Genomic DNA, 19,917 nt, shown 5'->3' on the forward strand with positions numbered 1-19,917 from the left:
TATGACAGCACGTTTTGCTGATCAAGTGATACACATTTCAGAATACTAAACACAAGATATGAAAAAGTCCTTGACAAACTGTATTTTTTTTACTCAAGAACTTAATTCTATGTGATTAAGTCATTTAACCCATATATATGCCTTCACAATTTTTCTCTTCCACATAGGAAAATAAGAGTCCATACTTGTGCAACACATGCCTAATACATTGCTGCAGCACCAACATGCTAAACGATTCAGAAGATAATCCAGGCGAAGAGGTCTCCTGTACTTCACACTTTATTTTTTTACATAGCTCTTGATGAGATTAATACAGAGACCTGAATAGATTAGTACAGGCTAATGAGTCCTGAATGCAGCAGCTATACATACATACAGTATCTCGTACAGAAACATAGGCAGCTGCCACAAATTAGAGTTCTGGCAGCCCCATGGTTTTGAACCCATCCAGCAACAACCCACAGAACTGAGCAACAGAAATACCATGAGAAAACCACAGGCAGAAGATGACATGTTGATCTGCTAGCACTGAAAAGTAATGGTGAGCGCTTTCCCAGTTGTTTTAAATTCAGCACTGCAGGGCAGCTATTTCCCAAAACCCAAGTTGAGACCTACTATTGGTGAGTAGTATTCCTGGTTCCTGAAAACAGTTCCTGTACCAACTCTGCTATCAGAAGCTGTGATAGGATGCAATAGAATGGAAGAATAGCAGCCTGCAGCTCACAGCCTGCAGGTTTGATTTTTCACCATTCGTTTAAAAAGCAATTGCTTTGTTTATCAGTAAAAATTACATTAGTCTTCCGTTAATAATATGGCAAAATGAAAGGAAGTTACTTGCAAGGCTGTTCCCATCAAGGTCATTTCACAGTAAGCAATACTGTGCTAACAAATGAATTATTGATCACATGTCATTTAACACTTGTTATTCACTGGTGTTACACACTCAGTTGTAATTAAGTTTACGCAACAGTGGAAGTCGCTGATAGAATTTGTATTAAAACTGCAAGTACCATTATGTTGTTGCACATACCGGTAGCTCCAAGACACATTTTATGAATTCTCAGACTGCTTTCCTTGGGTGAGATAACCCAATGGCAGCTAATGCAGTTTACAATCCGAGTGGACTTTTCAAGTTAAAGCAGAAATTGAGAAAAGGGTGCTTACAGTATTGTTAAGCCTCCTTAGTTTAACACTGCACTACAATCATAACTGCTTATAGGTACCTAAATCCTTGCCAAAACCTACTACAACCTGCAGCTGTCTTTAGAAGGCACTCTCCCCAGAGCCACTTCACTGGAAGTCAATCAGCTAGTCAGCTCAGGCAGGATTCTTCAACAGCAGGTAACTATAAATAAATAGGGTGGAGAGAAGAAAATTGCAAAAATTGTCTAATGAACTCAAAGCTGCCTGGGAAGCAGATGAGGCGCTATGATTACCTGCTGCAATGCCATGCTAGCAGTCCAATGACAATGCAGGTAACATGAGCTTTGGAATAGTAATTCATATACTTAGCAAAAGTCAGGATGAATTTGTAATGTACTTACAGAGAAAGCTCATTGTTTGCCTACATAAAGTGGATCTAATGTGCTTACTTGTAATAAACAGAGGTAGTTACACAAGTATTTCAAGTTGAGTCCTCTGGAAAACCACTCAAAACATTGGGTTGAAGGAATTGCTGTATTTCAAAATGTCAAGTTTACCTTTTTACAAAAAAAAAAGTTTAGTGTTTGCTATACAGTCATCTTCTTGATTACATCCCTACATTTTTTCCATTCATACTCATTTTCAGGTAATGATTTGATGACCAAACTGACTCACCATCCCAGTTTTGTTCCATTCCATGGCCTCAGTCCACCTATCTAAAGCCAGATGGCAGTTAACCTTATTCCTGTAAAATAAACCAAGGGATTTACAAGATTATTTTATCTGAAGAGTAAAAATACCTTTATTTCCCAGAACAACAGATGTGATGTAACAAGGCTATATAAACCACTATTAATAAGCAGCAAGAAGAGGAAAGAGGTCTTGAACTTATTTTTCATTGTTGAAAGTTTCATGACAACATTCAGTGTCACAGAACAGTGTTTAAGAATACAGCTTCTGTAACTTGTGCTAATTTCAGAATAGCAGAAATTTTAAATTAGGACATGTGATCGTTTCTTTGCCCTCTATCTGCTAACGACTTATCTGCCTGCTTAGGGGATTTCAGTTCTGTGTGCAAACACACGACATTATTTCATTAAACCCATTTCCTAGTTCAATGGCCAAGCACAAAGAACTACAGGAGAGTTCTCCTGGCTGCAAGAGACCCAGTAGGAAAAAAAAACTTTGGCTGCCTACTGTTTATTCTATAGAAAGTGACACCTAAAATACCTTCTATAATACAGATGGTTTAAAACACAGTGTTTTGAATCCTACTAGATAGTAGGGTGAAAGAAGACTACCTAGCACTGTGGAATGTTGCACCTTTAACACAATCTTGATGACATTGCTATTAAAATATCTTAGCATCAAAATTAAATCAAAAGCCATATCAGAGTCCTAGAATCTGGGCCCAAAATTAACAGCCCTGCCACGTTCAGAGATTGTGGAATTTTGGTACATAGGACTGAGAGGCAAAGAAATCTCCCCGGAAAACGGTACATTAAAAACCTCAGAAGTTACTCTGTGGAAAGTGAAAATCAGCCTAGTAGCACTGTGCCTTTTTCATCCTGGATTCTGAGTAAGGCTCCGTAATGACCTGCTGACAGCTGCAGTCTTCACTGGCCATGAGAAACCCCCATCTAAGGTGAAACACACATAAACGATGTGCCTTGCCCCAGCAAATTCCCTCTGGAAGTGTATTCCCTCCTGGCTGCGTCTCCAGTTCTTCAGCTGGTTTCTTTGTAGGGTGCCACAGGAGCTGCGACAACCTGAATTGGCTATGACTCCTTCTAATGTTAAGAGGAGGTTCCAAGAGACTGCAGTAGCCCTTGGTCTTACCCCTTATTTCCCAACACACAGGGTGACAAGTCTCTTTTCTGAAAGAGGGGCAAGAAAACCGTATCAGTCCTTTTAGCCCAGTGATGCTTCTCACAGCCATAAAAATGGGACAGTCAGCTGAATGTTCCTGCTCAAAAACAACAATAAAAAAAAAACAACCTAGAAGCCCAAGGTATCTCACAAAATGTACTTTTATTTTTGCATGAAAAAATAGCCCTGTACTACCCACCCCCCACAGCACCAGTTTTCTGTAGGAAACTCAGCACGTAGTTTGAAACATAGACCTACTAGCTAGAAATATCAGCAAATGGTGGGGAGGCAGGGGGTACAGATAGCATTGATAATGAAATAATAGCGATAAGGCAACAGATTATTCAGGACATCTGAATCCAAATGTGTTAGTTTCAGTCACACTCCCTTCTTCCCAAAAAACACATACTTCTCATTTGAAGACTGAAGTAATAATTTCATACAAAGTGAAGTGATTTTAGAATAGCTGATTTTTTGACAGAATTAGTATCTTTGTTGCAAGTCAGTTTCAGATGATTAATTTTCTTCACCATGAGGCTTAAAAGGTGCTTGTTTCTGAAATGCTAGGAGAGTTCATGGCACGGCCATTCATAAAACCGTTACTGAAACTTGATTCCTTGAGCCAAAGGTAAATCCTTGCTGTAGTTGATTGTACTGGAAAAGAAACAAGTATTTAGAGACCAGACTTGATTACCGAGACAGATTATGCAGTCCATTTCCTACATACGAGGCTTCTGATTTCTGTCACGTGTATACAAAAAGAATTCTGTGAGCCGTTTGACTATTTAAAGTTATAAATGGACTTTACTCCAGTTTTCAATATAGTAACTATTACATGGAAAGACCACATTCCCCAAGATCAAAGAGAGAGTAAAGTATAATTTCTCTATTTCATCTCTTGCTAGGAGAACCTCCATACAGAAAAATCAAGGTGGGATTTCTTGTCTTCATACACCTTTGCATGGAAACCAAACTTAGCACGGGTAGAAGCTAGGGAGGGCAGCAGAGAGTGGGAATTGTCAATCACCACAGGCTCTCAGGAGATGTATGGATAGATACCCAACACATAGCTAAATTACCCACCACTGGCAACAGTGGCCCCCTCACAGTGGTTGTCACTTCACATAATTCCTGGCAAGTTTCAGTAATTAAAAAAAAACAAGCTAAGTTTAAAATCAAGCAAGAGGGGAAAAAAACCCAGGTTGTTTAGTGGGTTTTTTTTTCCTTTTTAGGAACAGAGAGCAAAGAAAGGTCTCCATCTAGACCCTTCAAATCATCTACTACTAGGAAGACAATGTAAATTCTTGCATGGCAATTAAACTCACATATGGCTATCTCACATTCAGTGAGGATAACCTCCGCAGTCAAGGATTTATATGTTTTGAACTTTTGCATTTATTTGGAATTTAAAAGTCTGTCTTACCAAGTAGACCGTCTCATATAAAGTTTCCACGAATCACTTCCAGATTCTCTTCCCCCACCAGTGTGCTTTTCACCACCTGTAGGAAGAAGGTTATAAATGAAAACCTGAAATTTTTTTCAGAGCATGGAAATCTGGACTAACTCTAGGTGATACATTTTATAAAAATCCATGGGAAAAACTATTTCTTTGTCCTTGTTCTAGATCTGAATACAACTCATACTGCTAGCTCTCTCCTCTTGCTTGATCCAAAAATTGATCTTCCAGCAGTTGAAAGTTTCATGATGCTGGCACTGGAGCAGCTTGTTTTAAAGCTTTTTTTTTTTTGTATTTTAACATGGAACAGAGTACAACAATGTGCTAGTTCTTGCAATGTTTAAATGGTAAGATGAGTATCTCTTCTCCCCACCCCCCACTTCCTTCAGTATATACAAAAAATGAGAAATAAAGGCAAAAATGTGTTTAAAGTATTTTTGTGAGAAAGTCTTTATGCTGTAATGTTTACACAGACATGCAAACATACACAACAACATCTTTCTATGCAGCCACATGTCTAAACAGATCCAGAACATATACTTCTGAGTTACATTCCCTTGATGGGGTCGGGGCGGGGGGGGGAAATGCTACATGGAATATTTATAAACCGAATTTAGATATTTCTAAAGCTGAAATCAAACTACCTCTACTCTATTTCTGTTTTTTCTAAAGCAGTATAACTCAAAATTAACTTCAATGATTTCTTCAGATTTAGTAATTTAAATGGACTGATTAAAACCTTGAAAAATAAGATGAGGAGACCTAAATTATACCAGTTAGTTTTACAGTAGTAATGCCTTATTCTCTTCCAGAATTACAAGGGGGAAAAAAATCCCACCAGCTTATAAAAAACAAAAAATGTCTGAGGATTAATACCAAGTCTTTAGACCTGATGCTAGAAAATTTAGTAATTTAAAGGATCAAGAAAAAAGCCTAAGTAACATACCAAAAGCGCCTCCAATCTCAGCCCCACTGGTTGGGATGTTGACATTCACAACGCCACAGTCAGACCCCTTTGGTCTACAAACAAAGATAAAGACACAATTACTCCTCAGGATCAGGAAATGCTCCTTCCCAAAAATGAGGACTATAAAATGCTCAGCTAGCATTATGCATAGGTTTACAAAAGTCACCAAAGACTGTGATCTTAGGCTTCAGGAAGGCAGAAAAAAAATTTAAATTATACCCAAGCCAGCGGAAAATCCTTCCCAAATCCTTGGTAAAGATGCTGCTGGAAAGACCTTGTTTTACTTCATTATTCCAGGCAAACACCTCCTCTTCCTCCTAGAAGGAACACATGCCAGTGGTTAAACCATGACCATTCAAAGCAACGCAGTTACAAAGAAGCATAGTGAGGAAAAAAACAACACACAACAGCCATAATGCAAATATACTAAATGCCACTTGGCAGATACATGTGCACCAAGTCAGGTGTAGGTTAACTCCACCACTGCACAAAACATACAATATGCTTTTGAGCAGGTTGACATGAACAAAAAAAAAAATTCCTGTCCAGACTCTCATTTAACTCCAGTGTTATTCACAGAAAAAAAGCATAAATCATAGCACCATAGAATGGTTTGGGTTGGAAGAGACGTTAAACATCATCTAGTTCCAACCCCCCTGCCATGGGATACATGGCAGTACATACAACCAGCTACACACTGAAGTAAGCTATTACAGTACATATCCCACAGTACAGAACATCAGTTACCATTTCTTGAGGTGCTGGGACAATTACATGGACATGACAGACATCTGAAATCTCCCTCCGGACTCATCTGTTAGCATCCTTCACACCTGACTAATTCCCCATTATTACTTTACCTTAAATTTCAGCACATACAGTATGGGGGCAAATGTCTCAGTGTGGACAATGGGTGCATTATGAGGAAGGCCAGTCACAATGGTTGGTTCAACATAGTTTCCAGGGCGATTTATAACCTTCAAAACACAAAAAAAGAAAAAACTAAGTTAGTTCAAACCAGCATCCTGCTTAGTACTAGCACATGAACTGCATACTTCATGGCTGGTTACTATAGCTGTGCCTAGCCATCAGAAATACAAGACCACATCATCTGAGTAGGTAATATTTACTTGTTGAAGTATTTAAAATGCAGAAACATAACTTAGTCTACTAAGGAGGCAATCAAATCTCAGAGTCTAGCAGCTGACAAAACCTCCCTCCTTTCTCCTACTCGTCAGCTGATTAGTAAACTGATTAGAACTTTACAGGTATGAGGAATAAAGAAGGTGCCAATGCAAGACAAGAACTCCCAGAATGTTATGTCCATGAGAATGAAATATCCCTTATGATGAAGATGTGCAAGTGGCTCTTGAATCTCCAGTGGTTTGATACTGTGAATCCAAGGACAGAACAACAATTTTTGTTATATATTTGATATTCACCATTTATATTCCTGTTCATATTTTCACCATCACTTGCAACTAGGGAGCGCAAGGAACAGCCAAAAACTCTTAGCCATTTCTTGGAGGAGAAGATAGCTCTTAAGTAGAGCCATCTTTGCCCTAAGGACAGGACTGCAATTCAGACATTCTCAGATTAACATCCTGTAATGGCTGACAGGACAAACTGAGATACAATCTTGGCCTAAGCCACCACATTATTGTATTTTTTTCCCCTGGAACACTAAATGTAGCAGGCAGAATAAGAGTCAGTCACCTTTCCACCGTAGACCACAGAGCCACCCTGTTGTTTCGCTTGTTCTACTGCGTCAAGAAACATTTTCACTGCTTCTTTGGTATGAAGAGGCCCATACAGAGTGTCAGCTAAATACAAAAGATCCAAAGACATGCTTTCAGCAAAACTGTATACACTTGCAAATATTCTTATGATCACATTTTGGAAGTAATTATCTATCTGTCCAAGATAAGCAGTATTAGCTGGACTCTTAATCTCCCTTTCAGAGTTTGTATTCTAAATGAAACCAGCTACCCCACTCCCTGGTAAATTGCGAAAATTAGACAGCTTTGACCTATCATCTATTTGGAATTTAAACAGAAAGAAACAAACAGAAACTTGTCTCCTAAACCCATGACTTGGAAATAGCTACTTACAATCCCATGGATCACCGATGCGGACCTGGGCATAGGCCTTCGCAAGCTTTGTCACCACCTCATCATGGATGCTTTCATGGAGGAACTAAATGAAATGTGGTAAAAAGGTTGCAAGACAGCTCAGCCTATGTAACTATTTCTGAAGTACTACTGCACTTTCAAGAGAGCTGAATGAAGTGTGGAGATAGTGTTGCTCATATTCAGCAAATCCCAAAGTTAAAAATAAACACATGAGCAAGGCCTCGAAACAGCGCTAACACCATGAAATGCAGATTTTAAATCTTCACCATGAAGGTTTAAAACAAGCAAAGAAACAAAAAAATCTAATTTTACCCCATCTCACATCAATGGTATCAATGTGTTCTGCAAACTTTTCAGTTATGTGTTTTAGGACAAATACTCTGCCCTTCCTATAAACCCAAAGTTAACCTGCATCAATTTTGACAATATTTACCCAATAAACCCAATTCTGAAAAGACTATATAGACACAGGCTGACACTTAACACCTTTAAACTTGTTAAAAATGATTGGTTAAAAATTAATAATAAAGTAAGCAACAGACACACCCTTGCTTTGGTGAAATCTAAACCCTGCACCAAAATTCACAGCAAGCAAAAGCAAAGAAGCTCTGGCAATGAAAACCGAGAGAAATACAGGAGGTATATAAAATTTTATTTTCCTGAGTTTTAGCCCCAGGTACTTCTAGAAACACATACAAAGAAACTCTTTAGAGCTAGAATTACACTGGAATGACAAACTACCATCGTATTTGGCCATCACACAGATTTTTGACAAAGTAAAAACGTGTTTGAAAGATTATTTGTTGCTCTCCACAATACTAGGAATTGCCAGGCATCTTCTGAGCTAATCTGGAACTAAGTTTAAATTCAGAGCTACCCAAACCAGACAATACAGATTTACTTACCAGCCTTCTAGCAGTTGTGCATCTCTGACCCGCTGTTCCCACAGCGGCAAACAGAGCAGATGGGATGACTAGGTTCAGATCTGCGTCTTCGAACACTTAACAGAAATTAAAAATATCAGCATGTTACTGAAGTAAACAGACAGTTTGCAAGACTTCAGACACTAAACAACATAATAAACTGTCAGGCTGGACAACAAACATTAGGAATAGGTAGCATTAGCATAGCACACTAAGATACACTGAAACACCTCAAAACTCCTATTACTTATACACCTGGAATTAGACACACACAATCGGACATAAATGTTAGGTCTGAAATACTGAAAAGAGCCTTGCACAATAAAGCTTGCAAAGGACTTCAGCTTCATTTTAATTCAAGAAACTACAAGCTGTTTCTTGCCATTTCTTCACTGTGTCCTCTCACTGAGAAGTTTAGAAGCATGGAGAAACAATGGTAAAGTGTATCCAGATGGCAGGTGAAAAAAGTAACTAAAATACACAGGTGTACCATAATGTGAAATATAAATGAACTGAACAAATACATCTGGCTAAAAGACATTGGGTTATTTAAAGCAAAACTTAAATACCACTCAGCTTAACCAGTCCCACAGAACTCTCTGAAGCATCAAAAGTTACTACTAAATTTGGGACAAAGTCCAACCAATGTTTATGCCATCATTCAAAGCCAATTCCACAAAAAGCAGGACTTCCATACAAAAAAGTAAACTATGAAATATAATGCAAGTTTATGCTACTGGCTGCAAAGCAGCAAGGAGAAGAGACAGACCTGCTTGAATGTGATTTTCAGAAGAGCTTAATATTCTAGATAGGCACTTACATTTGTTCAGAATGTGAGCAAAGTGAAACAGAAGGTTACAGCACAATGGGACAGCAACTTGGGAATTTATCTACCTTGTATTTTCTTTCTGCCACGTTGCTCAGCTATTCCTTTCTTCACTTCAACAGTGAATACATGTAAGAGGCTTGAACTTTCATTTTTTATCTTAGAACACTAACCCTCCACAGTACTGAAGACAGAAAACCCTCAACATTCTACTACATACTTTTTGAAAACCCGGGGTCGGGGAAAGAACAAAGGGATAATTTGTTACAAACATTTGTATACTTTCAAGTTGTAACTTTCAAATATGGAACAACAATTCTGTGGTGAATATTACCAATAATGGCATTGTTTCCTCCCAGTTCCAGCAGACTTCGACCTAATAAAAAGACACAAAACAAGTTATGTCGTGTGCACATGTATTCACTGCACCTCATTCAGTGAGGTCACCTCTACCTAGAGCTAAGTTTCATTAAACCTATTTTTCTGGATAGACAAAAGTTTTGGGCATCATATTCAACTATCACTCTAGCTAAAGCAGAAAATTACACCAAATACTACATTTATCACATACTGTGAAGAGAAATAACTGGAGAACAGTTATTGCAGAAAGAAGCTTAAAAAAACAGCACTAGTATTTTTAGTGCAAAATAGCACTAGAAAGGAAAAGGTGAAAACAGAGTAAGTTCTATCATAGATACTACGATGCAGACAAAGAAGAGAAGGTGCTACAAAGATTAAAACTAAAGAGTTAAGAGTCCAGCAGTTGTGCGTGGACTTGCCTGTACACTTTTAAGCATTTGCAACACACACAGCATCTCAAAAATCGTAACTGTTCTCCTGTATTTATAAGGAACAAAAGACAAGGGGCCATTTCTCTGCGAACACACTGCCAAAAAGACCACAAGCCCTGGCTGTTCATCTTGATAATCTCCATTCACTTATATTCATGGACCATCCCCTGGACCCAAATTAACTGTAGGACCATGGATTTGTGGATATCCCGGAAAAAAACACTGAGTTGTAACAGCTTACTGAAAAATGCAGCATCTAATTTGCACCAAGTCGGGGGGGAAAGTCACACAAGAACTAAGCGAAGCTGTTATTTTAACCTATGGGAATCCCTCACCTTTCCCGACCACGCAAAGAAATAGAAGAGACCCCACACACTCACCAAATCTCTCCTGAACCATAAGCGCTACTTGCTTGCCGACTTTCGTGCTGCCAGTGAAGGACAACAGGTCCATTCTCTCATCTCTCGCCATTGCTGTTCTGCATGACGGGAGACATACCACCATGTTCAAACAGCAGACAGCTGGAAGAGCTGCTTGCATCTTCCACATAAACCAACTTCAACCAGGGAGATCTCTCAAAAGTCAGAACCACTTCTTTGAAAACATCAGGTAAGTGACTGGACCGGCAGCAGGAAAGCTTCTTCTTAGCCAGAAAAAAGGAACAAGGCTGTTTCCCTCACCCTTTTCAGACCATAACAGCATCACCTGTACTAATTTTGAAATTCAATCTGAAGTACGTAGTGAGATCAGCTCCAACTGTTACGTTCCCCAAGAAAATATGCATACGTATGACATTTTTAATGTTTACCATGTCTTTTGTCTTGTCTTGAAATGCTCAAAAGATACATCTGAATATATATCTGTACTGGGAATTGCCACATTGGAATAATAAAACAATATGATTTGTACAGCTTCCAAGCACAGGTATGCATCTATAAGCAAATGCAGAGTCCTATGTGAGCATGGAAAATGGGGAAGTGTTCTCCTCTACAAGTGGTCTGAAAGACCAATGGGCTAGAAATTGAAAACTCCTAAGAACATGAGTTGAATTTATTATTAGCTGTAATCTTTGGCTGTAAGCATATGCAGAAGTACAGACTTAGTCATTTCTCTTCATTAAGCATCTGATAAGTTACTTGCTAGCAGCTGAACTTACAACAGCAAGTAGAAATTCACATTATGTTTGCAGCAGAGTTTCAGACCAGCTGATAAAAACTATGGCAACACCTATGTGCATGTACTAGGAACTCCTGGAGATCAGAATAACTTCTTCACAACAAGTACCTCAGAATATTTTTTTACCCTCTATATCATCTTCACAAAACACAAGAAATGTTACCTACCCAATGTCTGCTCCACCACAAACCAGAGAACAGATTGCTCCTGGCACTTTGTTATCCTCCAAGACTTTGGCAATTATCCTAGAATCAAAGATGTAAAAATCTGAGATTTCCAACAGGTGCATATAATAGGGAATGAACCATTAAAGCTGTCTGACAACGCACATGAAAAAGCTACTTATAAAAAGCAGCAGTCTTGCAGTTAATTGACAAGTAGTTTGTACAGTACATAATTCTCCCATCAAGGACTTCAGTGTCACAGCTCACACAGAAGTAAGACTCTAAAACATACTTCTTATGCATCCACACAACTGGCACAGACAAAAATTACATCAGTCTGTAAAAACCTTGGCCACAGTTTTTCACCATTAGAAAGAGATATTTATATAACTTCGTGGAGCTACATAAAATACTCTCAAGTCATTTGGGGCCATTGTTCTCAGGAGTTAATATCAAAACTACAAGACTTACTAATCAGTTATTTTTAAAGGGCTTACTTACATTTAGGATTTAAAAATAGACATTATTTGTAGCACACAATAGGTAAGTATTTAAAATGTTGATATAGTAAGTGAAGTAACAATAAACCTAGAGTATCACTATGACATTTATTCTTTGGAGTTCTTCTCCCTTTAGTCAAGAATGGGCTTTGAACCCTAGAAACACAAGCTAAGTTTTTACTGGGTTTGGATTCTAAAGATGGGGTGAAGGCATCTTCAGCCAGCCAGAAGAATCTGACAAGAAACTGGGTGCTGACGTTGGGCTGAAACTCCCAAAAAAAGGGGTAATTCTGAAACATGGATGTGTGATTCAGGGAAGATAAATTGCATGAGCAATTAATCTTCTACAAGGAATCAAACCACACAGCTAGCCCTACTTCAGCAAAGGCACATCCCTGGTCCCAGAAAAAAATGGCTAACAGTATAGGTAACATCCTATATATTCTGTTACTTCTTAGGTACAAGGGGAAAGTAGTTCTTCTGACCATTAAGCACTACCTCAAACAGAAAAGACGTTATTCAAAAAGCAAAACAGAAAGGAAAGAAACCAGAACTCACTTTGTAACAGCAACACTAATGAGGGATGTTGTAGGAGCACCCTTCCTAAAAAGAAAAAAAATTATATAAAAGATGAATGACATTATTTTCTCTTCAATTCTTCAAGAGCAAGAAATAATTCAAATATCAATTTTTATGGTATCTAAAACACAGCACAATTTGGTTAAGTTGGTTTTCAGTTGTGCATTGACAGGAAATCAAGTGTGGTTTTTGCACAGCTGAGCATTCAGAGCTTCTACTGAAACCCACATGAAGAAGAGCTATGCCAGACGGAGTGAAGCAGCTGAAAATGAAACAGAGGCTGGAAGAGGAAGTAAAGCTGCTTTAGATTCCTAATGTTAGCTGTATCTATTCTGAAAATATTAGCTATTCACTATCATTGCTGCAAGACATCAACCTGAGTTCTTTATTAACAGGCCATTTTGCAAAGTCCTGGACAAGTCTGAATCACAATACCTTGTAAAAGAGTGACCCCAAAATAAAACAAAGCTCTTTGACTACAAGTGAACCTAAAAATAAACAGAAATTAAGCCCACATGAAATACAATCAAATATACAGAAATACCAGATATTTGGTAACAATTTAATGCCTGAGATATTAGCTAATTTTAAAATATCGTCAGTACATTGGAGAGCTGTTACCTTACCAGAGGCAAGCATTTCCACAGATCATGGCAATTGCACTGTTCCACCCATAAACAGCTACAGGGAAGTTAAAAGCTGTGATGATTCCCACTAAACCAACAGGATTCCACTGCTCTATAAGGGCATGGCCGGGTCCTGAAAACAAAGAGACAATGTAATGCAATTTGCATCCATTTAGTATTTTTTTAATTTATTTTTTAATAAAGGAAACCATGAAGCAAGGGGCCTAGTATCACTTCTCTGTCCACCAGAGCATTAGCTTGGGGACAGCTGTATTGTATGTGCTCTGCAGTTTACTGGAACAAAGTTATCTAGATTGTGAAAAAACTATTAATTTAACAACACAAAGTGTTACTATTTTAACTACTCAGTTAACAGAATGGTGATTGCTGATCACTAACTGACAAGAAGGTCCCTCATTTCTAAGTACACCACTGAATTTTTACATACTTTCCTCTAGCACCTGCATTAACAAAGAAATCAAAGAGAATCTAATGCTTCAAAGAGTGGAGAGAAAAATCTATTGCCCCTTGATATACACCACAGGCTAGACACTTCATTAGGTGGCGCTACTGCTTACCAGCACATCTAATCCTAGACAACATGCTCCCTAGATAACTCACAGTACAGAGATTTTGCTGCATTACATCACTGTATATTTAAGATACATCTCCCTCTCTTCATTTGTACAAAAGAACCACCGCAAGAAAACAAAAAAACCCAAAAAAACCAACATACATACACACATACTTACTTTCTGAAGGCAAAATAGGACCACCAATCATTCGGGACAAACCAACAGCATAGTCACAGACATCAACATACTCCTGCACTTCCCCAACACCCTCGACAAAAATCTTTCCCATTTCCAAAGAGACCTGAAAAAAAGAAGAGCAAAACAAAACTATTCTTTAAAAAATTCCCTTACATGCCCAATACACTTTGTCTCCCACTAATGTCAGGTGTATTTGCAAACCAAGTAAGATTTAATACACATTTTTTCCATTAGAAGAGATTCACCTCTTCCCAAGTTATCCATAGCTCAAAGAAAGATCACAATAGACAACTAGACAGGAGTCACATTCAATAGGAGGAAATCAGAAGAAGACAGTAATGAACAAATGAAATTCAAAATAATCTACTGAAATGAGTATCCAACAGTAGCGAGGTGCACTGGTTTAGATCAACAAAACACTGAATTTCCATCAGGACATTTGTATATACTGTGGACCAGGCACAGAATAAATTGGAAAAGAGGGATTACCCTGCACTAGCAAAAGTGAAAGTAATCTACATTTTTCAAAAGCAGACTACTAATTTCATAACATCTCAAAGTGAGTTTGAGGGATTCCATTTTCAGACACTGCTGAAAATGTCTACACATCTCTAGTATGTTAGTAACCTGGGATGTTTAGGATTGATTTTTTAATACTTTTTTTATTAAGCTGAAGTCAATCCTAAACTATGTCCTTCTGTTAAAGGCACGTTAGATGTACACTGCAGCCATATAAACTATCAGTAAGAATCATCTGTTATTTTAAGACATTTTCCTGCAAAAGTGAGAAAATTCACTAACTTATGAACTAAGAAGTCACCCTTTTACCCCCACTTAATTTTACAGTCATGCTCTGGTATCTAGCTGTGACATTCATACAGATAACACCTACCACTTTAGACTGATGATTGTACTTTGAAAAAGCTGTTAAGTGAGGAATCAGGTTCAAAGGTTTGCCACAATATTTAACTCCCCATGCAAAGGTTAAAATAAAGGTGACTAAATGTATTTCTAGGTATTTGTATAACATCCATGGTCATCTTGAGAGAGAAGGAATAGCCTCCTCAGTGACCAGAAATGGAGGAGCATCAGACATATTTAGTATGAAACACAGCAGTGAGTCCGTAAGTACAACAGAGATCCATATGGATACTAGACAAGGACATTGTGAGGCAAGGCTATAAAGTTCCAATGGCATATGAAAAGGCGAGTTGCCATATCATTCTCTTTTACATACCCTAAAGCCAGGAGAAGTCCTAAACCCTCAATACCTATTGCACAGCTTTCACCCTGAAGTTCACCCCCTATCCTGGAAGGGCTGAACAGATTTATTATCTGTTTAGGAAAACTGCAAAAATGCGCTGGCACTAAGCAACAAGTTTTGTCCAAGGAACATACATCAATACATACATTCTGTCTGTCCACGCTCACCAAGGAAGCTGTACCATTTCTGAATACAAAACTACATTAGCACTCCAATTCCACCACAGAAACTCTGCTGACAACACAACATCAAGGGAAACGGCAGAACAAGGTTTTATAGGTTAACAATATGGGCTTGACTACATGGAGTTATTAACTGACACCTTCTTCTGAATAGTGGCACATACAGGCAAGCCTTGTAAAAGCGAAGTTTCTCACTTGTCTCCTTTTCGTCCCTAGCAACTACCAAGTGTTTTAAAGAAGCAGTCCTTCAACCTTTATGTCCTGCACAGCATTGCAAGAAGATCTCATTAAGACCATCTCACCTTCTGAAGCCTTATACCTCCACATGTCAGTTCACAAAATCCTGCGGATCACCAAAAAGAGCTCAAGGTTAAAAGCTCTGCATTAGAGGAAGGTCTTTTCCAGGACACTTTTAGTATCAGACAATGCCCTATCTGACAAGCAAGTGGGAAAACAGCAGGACAGCAGCTGTAACACTCCTCCCAGTAAGAGTACAGGCTCAAAATGAATCACACTTCCTTTTCCTATTATACATTATCATCTTCAGTGTAGGATGCCAGAATGCAATCTTACATTTTTTTCCCTTTTCCTTTTTTAAAAAAGTTAAATTAAATATAATTAAGTTAATTTTTAAAAATTAAAATTAATTTTGGCAAGCTAATAGAACTAACAGCATTTTAACAATTATTAAAAGTTAGTATCACAGAGTGGTACATTAAAAACTGAGAACAACGTTTTGACAAACCGACCCCACAAAGTTAAGCTGCTTCTTAAAACACCTTACCAAGCTTCCTAGAACTTTGATTTTTTGTCTCAGGGCATCACCAATCTGTCGCACTATTTCTCCACGCTTAGGTGCAGGGATCTAGTCAAAACAAAAGAAAACAGAAGAATTATTTGAGACTGAACATCTGTGACTTCTGCTGCATGTATATTTTTAGTTTTCTACCCCTGCAGAAAGAAATTACTGATTGTTGTACTTTTCCCCTATCTTCCCAAGACATTATTGCTCATTCATTTTTATCACATACACTGCTTTACAAAAAATTGTTTCCTGCCTCACAGAAACTGGTAACACCGCATACATTTATATCTGTTCAAAACTTCAGTTCCACTGAATATTGCTAGAAGCATTCAGATTATTAGTTCTGCTACTTCTGTCCAGCTACACCACCCACAATGCCCCCAAATAATCAGCTGCACCTCAAGAAACAAATATTTTTTAATAAAAGCACACTCACTGGTTTCTGAGCTTTTGAAGCATATTTAACAGCACAATTTAACATCACAAACGTTTTTGACAATGGCTGCTCACATTTACTTTGTTAGTCATTCCTGACACACACAGAAGCCTTGATCATGGAAAAAGCAAACCTATATACCAAGTATTAATAGATATATTTTTTAATGTGGTATCAGTATGTTAGATAACAATCAGTAGCCAGGATTAATAATAAACTATATAAATGCAACAGGATTTACAGAATTAGAACAGCAGTTCTCTGGGATGAGGGAGGTGGGGAATACATAAACCATGCAAGCACCCTCTTGACAGGCCAAATGTTTCAGATAAGCTCACTACAAACACCAAAATTCACAAACAACAACAACAAAAAAACCCCAAATAAACCAACTTTGAGATGAGGCTTTAAAGCATTCGATCTGTTGATTCTTTATTATGTGTTAAGATTGCTTTCAGATTATTTCCAAACACATTAGAAACTGGCATGCACTCACCAACACTATATTCACAAATTATAACAAAAGAACATGTACTAACATATCCTGAGGAAGCTAAAGAAGCTGTTCTGTTTGTCTTGAAGTCTGTTCTCTTCAGGAAAGGTAAACTACTTTGCTTTGGATAAAATACATAATGCGCAGTACCTTAAAAAAATCCAGGTTTCAGTTTGTATCAAAGAAATAGCAGGTAGCTATAAAAACCAAGCCTGGCATAGCTAGCAAGATAATGGATGCTGGCTGGACATAGCTTGTAAAGGTGCACTGAGAATAAGGAAAAATAGCTTGCCTATTGTCTGACACAGCAATGTAACCATTAATGTTTTACAGTAACAACTGTTTTGTGAGATACCAGAGCAGCTGGTGAACAAAAAAAAAGCACACTCAAAACCAGCAGTCCTCCTCGCCCCTTGAGAACAAGATTACTGCCATAGGTCAGACATCCAAACAGACTGCAGAGCTCTCCGGCAGGAGAAAGCATGCAGAAACATGAAGTTAAACACACCTACAAGGATAATTTGCTTGCTACAAAGTTTCTGAACTTCAGCAGACCCATTGGCAATGGCTTACAGGCACAAGCCTGGGTATATTTGCCAGGCTTTTAAAAACAAACATTTCTGACAAGTCAATGCCCTCATCTTTGTACCTCAATGGTAATGTACGCAAGTTGTCTGGGTTTGTTTCTTGAGCTCCTCACTGCAAATTTTTGCTTTAATGCAACATACACAGTACAAACATATTTTTACACCTCCACCTGACAGGGCAATTTAACGGCCTTTATCTGCCAGAGATACGTTATAAAAGTGAAATCTCTGTTAACTTACATCAGCCCAGACCTTCCATGCCTCCTTAGCCTTCTTTACTGTTTCTTCATAATCCTCCAAACTAGCCTACACGAAGAAGCATGTCAAAGAAAATGTTAGGAATTTTCTAGAAGCATGTTAAGAAAACCAAAATCCCAGAACAAACAGCACAGAAGAGCTTCTGCATCCAACTCAATGTATTTGTAGTGGAGAGTACTGCACTACAGAATACCACTTTCACTGGCAGCTTGTATTCTACTAGTTTGGTCCCAAGATGGCATGTTGAGTTGCTTGAAATTACTGTTGAGAAAAACTGTATGTGCTGCCTCAGAAAAAAAAAAATTAACATGAGGAGGAATTTTCCTTCAGATGACAAAGGATGCTCCATAAAGAACAGCTGTAAGGGAGGCATTTATCATATATTCATATAACTTATCTTATAGCATTGTTAAACAAAGGCTGTGAGGTGAGGACTGTCGTGCTCCACCAGCCTCACCGACATTAATTAATTACGGTCTAATGGAGTCCTAATATTCAAAAGGAGTAGGTTAGCGATGTAGCGCTATTCTCATGCTAAAAACTTTCACAGATTTACCACGTGAATGCCACGTTGCTCTCCTTCATACCTGCCCCTGGCCACCAGCCTCCACTGAGTAGCCACATCCCACCCCTGTGGATTCTGCAACTTCCCCTAGAAAAAAACGGAAAGGAGCAGAAGCAGCCCTCGTTCTTCCAAAGAAAACCTGCAAGACTGGGGGGGGGGGGGGGGGGGGGGGGGGGGGCGGGGCGGAGCTGGGGGTGAGGGCGGAGGAGAGGTTAACAGCTCGGTTTTCTTCCCGGAGATGCCGCTGGCTTGTTCCAGCGACGGCCCGAGCTGTGGCGAGTTCCATCAACCGCCCTGGCCCCACCAGCCCCGGGCCCGGGCCGCCGCCCGCCGGCAGGTTCCCGCCCTTCGCCAGCCTGGCCGAGGGGCAGCAGCCGCTCCCGAACCGACGCCTCGGCACCCGCACCCGGGGGGCTCCCCCCTTCCCCGCAACCGCAGGGCCCCCGCCCGCCCAGCCGCCCCGGCGGCCTGGGCCACGGCGCGCTCACCTGCCGGACGCTGGCGATGGGCTCGTTGTTGGCCGGGCAGTAGGTCGTCACCACCTAGAGCAGGAGGGGGGCGGGTAAGCCGCGAGGCCGCGCTCGCCCCTCTACCCAGCGCAGGGGGCGCAACGCCCCAGGCCCCGCCGAGGCCCGGCCGCGCCGCCGCGCCGCGCCCACGCAGGGCCCGGCTCCCGCGGGCCCGCTCCCCGCCACAGGCCGCGCCGCCGCCCGCACCTGGCCGCCGCCACCCCAGCGCCCGTTGTACACGCCCGGGTTCTCCTCCTGCAGGCCCAGCTCCCGCAGCCAGGCGTAGCGCGGCTGGTTGACCAGCAGGGTAGACATGGCGGCTGCCGGGGCCCCCGCCCGCAGCGGTAGCAGCGCGGCAGCAACACGGCGCACGCCAAGCATGGCCGGCGGCCGCCCGGGGTGGGGAGAGGAGAGGCGGGGCTGGGGGCACGCGGCGGAGGAGCCCCGCCCCCGCCCCGCCCCCCCGCCTCCGGAGCCGATTGGTGGTGGAGCGGCGGCGCCCCTCCGCCGCGTGCCCCGGGCCCCGCCCCTCCCGCGTGGCCGCGGGACGCACCGGTCTCGTATTTCTAACGGCAGGGGAAAGTGAAAGCACACGGGCGTTCAAACGGGGAGCGGCTGTAGCTCTCCTTGCTCAGCAAAGGAGGAATAACGATGGTGATGATTATAATAACAATAATAATTATGATGGTACTGTTCCTAATAATAACAATAATAAAAGTGTACTTTTCATTCTTTAATGCCGTGCTTGAATCTCAGTGAAAGGAAGCAGCTCCAGCCTCTAGGCCAGCCACTTACCCACGCACCACCGTTTGTGATGCCACGGTGTTTTCATTTCTCCTTTCCTGTACACAGGACCAAGATACTTACCTCACTGATAAGCACCCACCTCGCAA

The 19,917-nt window shown here is 40.3% G+C and overlaps 1 protein-coding gene across 1 annotated transcript; it reads right to left on the reverse strand.

The window, feature by feature from the left end:
• Window positions 1-3,155: 3,155 nt before the first annotated feature.
• Window positions 3,156-19,437, reverse strand: ALDH7A1 (aldehyde dehydrogenase 7 family member A1). The gene is made up of 18 exons (XM_040579451.1): window positions 19,232-19,437; window positions 19,004-19,057; window positions 17,933-17,998; window positions 16,156-16,236; window positions 13,905-14,028; window positions 13,153-13,285; window positions 12,506-12,550; window positions 11,451-11,528; window positions 10,488-10,585; window positions 9,651-9,692; window positions 8,473-8,567; window positions 7,547-7,631; window positions 7,152-7,258; window positions 6,296-6,412; window positions 5,655-5,752; window positions 5,415-5,488; window positions 4,436-4,511; window positions 3,156-3,666 (listed from the first exon to the last, which is right to left on the reverse strand). The coding sequence occupies exons 1-18, from the start codon at window positions 19,403-19,405 to the stop codon at window positions 3,612-3,614; spliced, it is 1,602 nt and encodes a 533-aa protein (XP_040435385.1). The 5' UTR covers window positions 19,406-19,437; the 3' UTR covers window positions 3,156-3,611.
• Window positions 19,438-19,917: the final 480 nt, after the last annotated feature.

The sequence above is a fragment of the Falco naumanni genome, chromosome Z (genome assembly GCF_017639655.2).
Source record: "Falco naumanni isolate bFalNau1 chromosome Z, bFalNau1.pat, whole genome shotgun sequence".
NCBI lineage: Eukaryota > Metazoa > Chordata > Aves > Falconiformes > Falconidae > Falco > Falco naumanni.

What these genes read in the sequence shown, in the direction of transcription:
- ALDH7A1 (XM_040579451.1), bottom strand. Translation starts at nt 19,405, where the DNA reads ATGCTTGGCGTGCGCCGTGTTGCTGCCGCGCTGCTACCGCTGCGGGCG. An exon ending in TCAAAGTTCTAGGAAGCTTG is followed by an intron (nt 14,029 to 16,155) that starts GTAAGGTGTTTT and finishes TCTTTTTTTCAG; the next exon opens with GTCTCTTTGGAAATGGGAAA. An exon ending in AGGAAACAATGCCATTATTG is followed by an intron (nt 8,568 to 9,650) that starts GTAATATTCACC and finishes ATTTCTGTTAAG; the next exon opens with TGTTCGAAGACGCAGATCTG.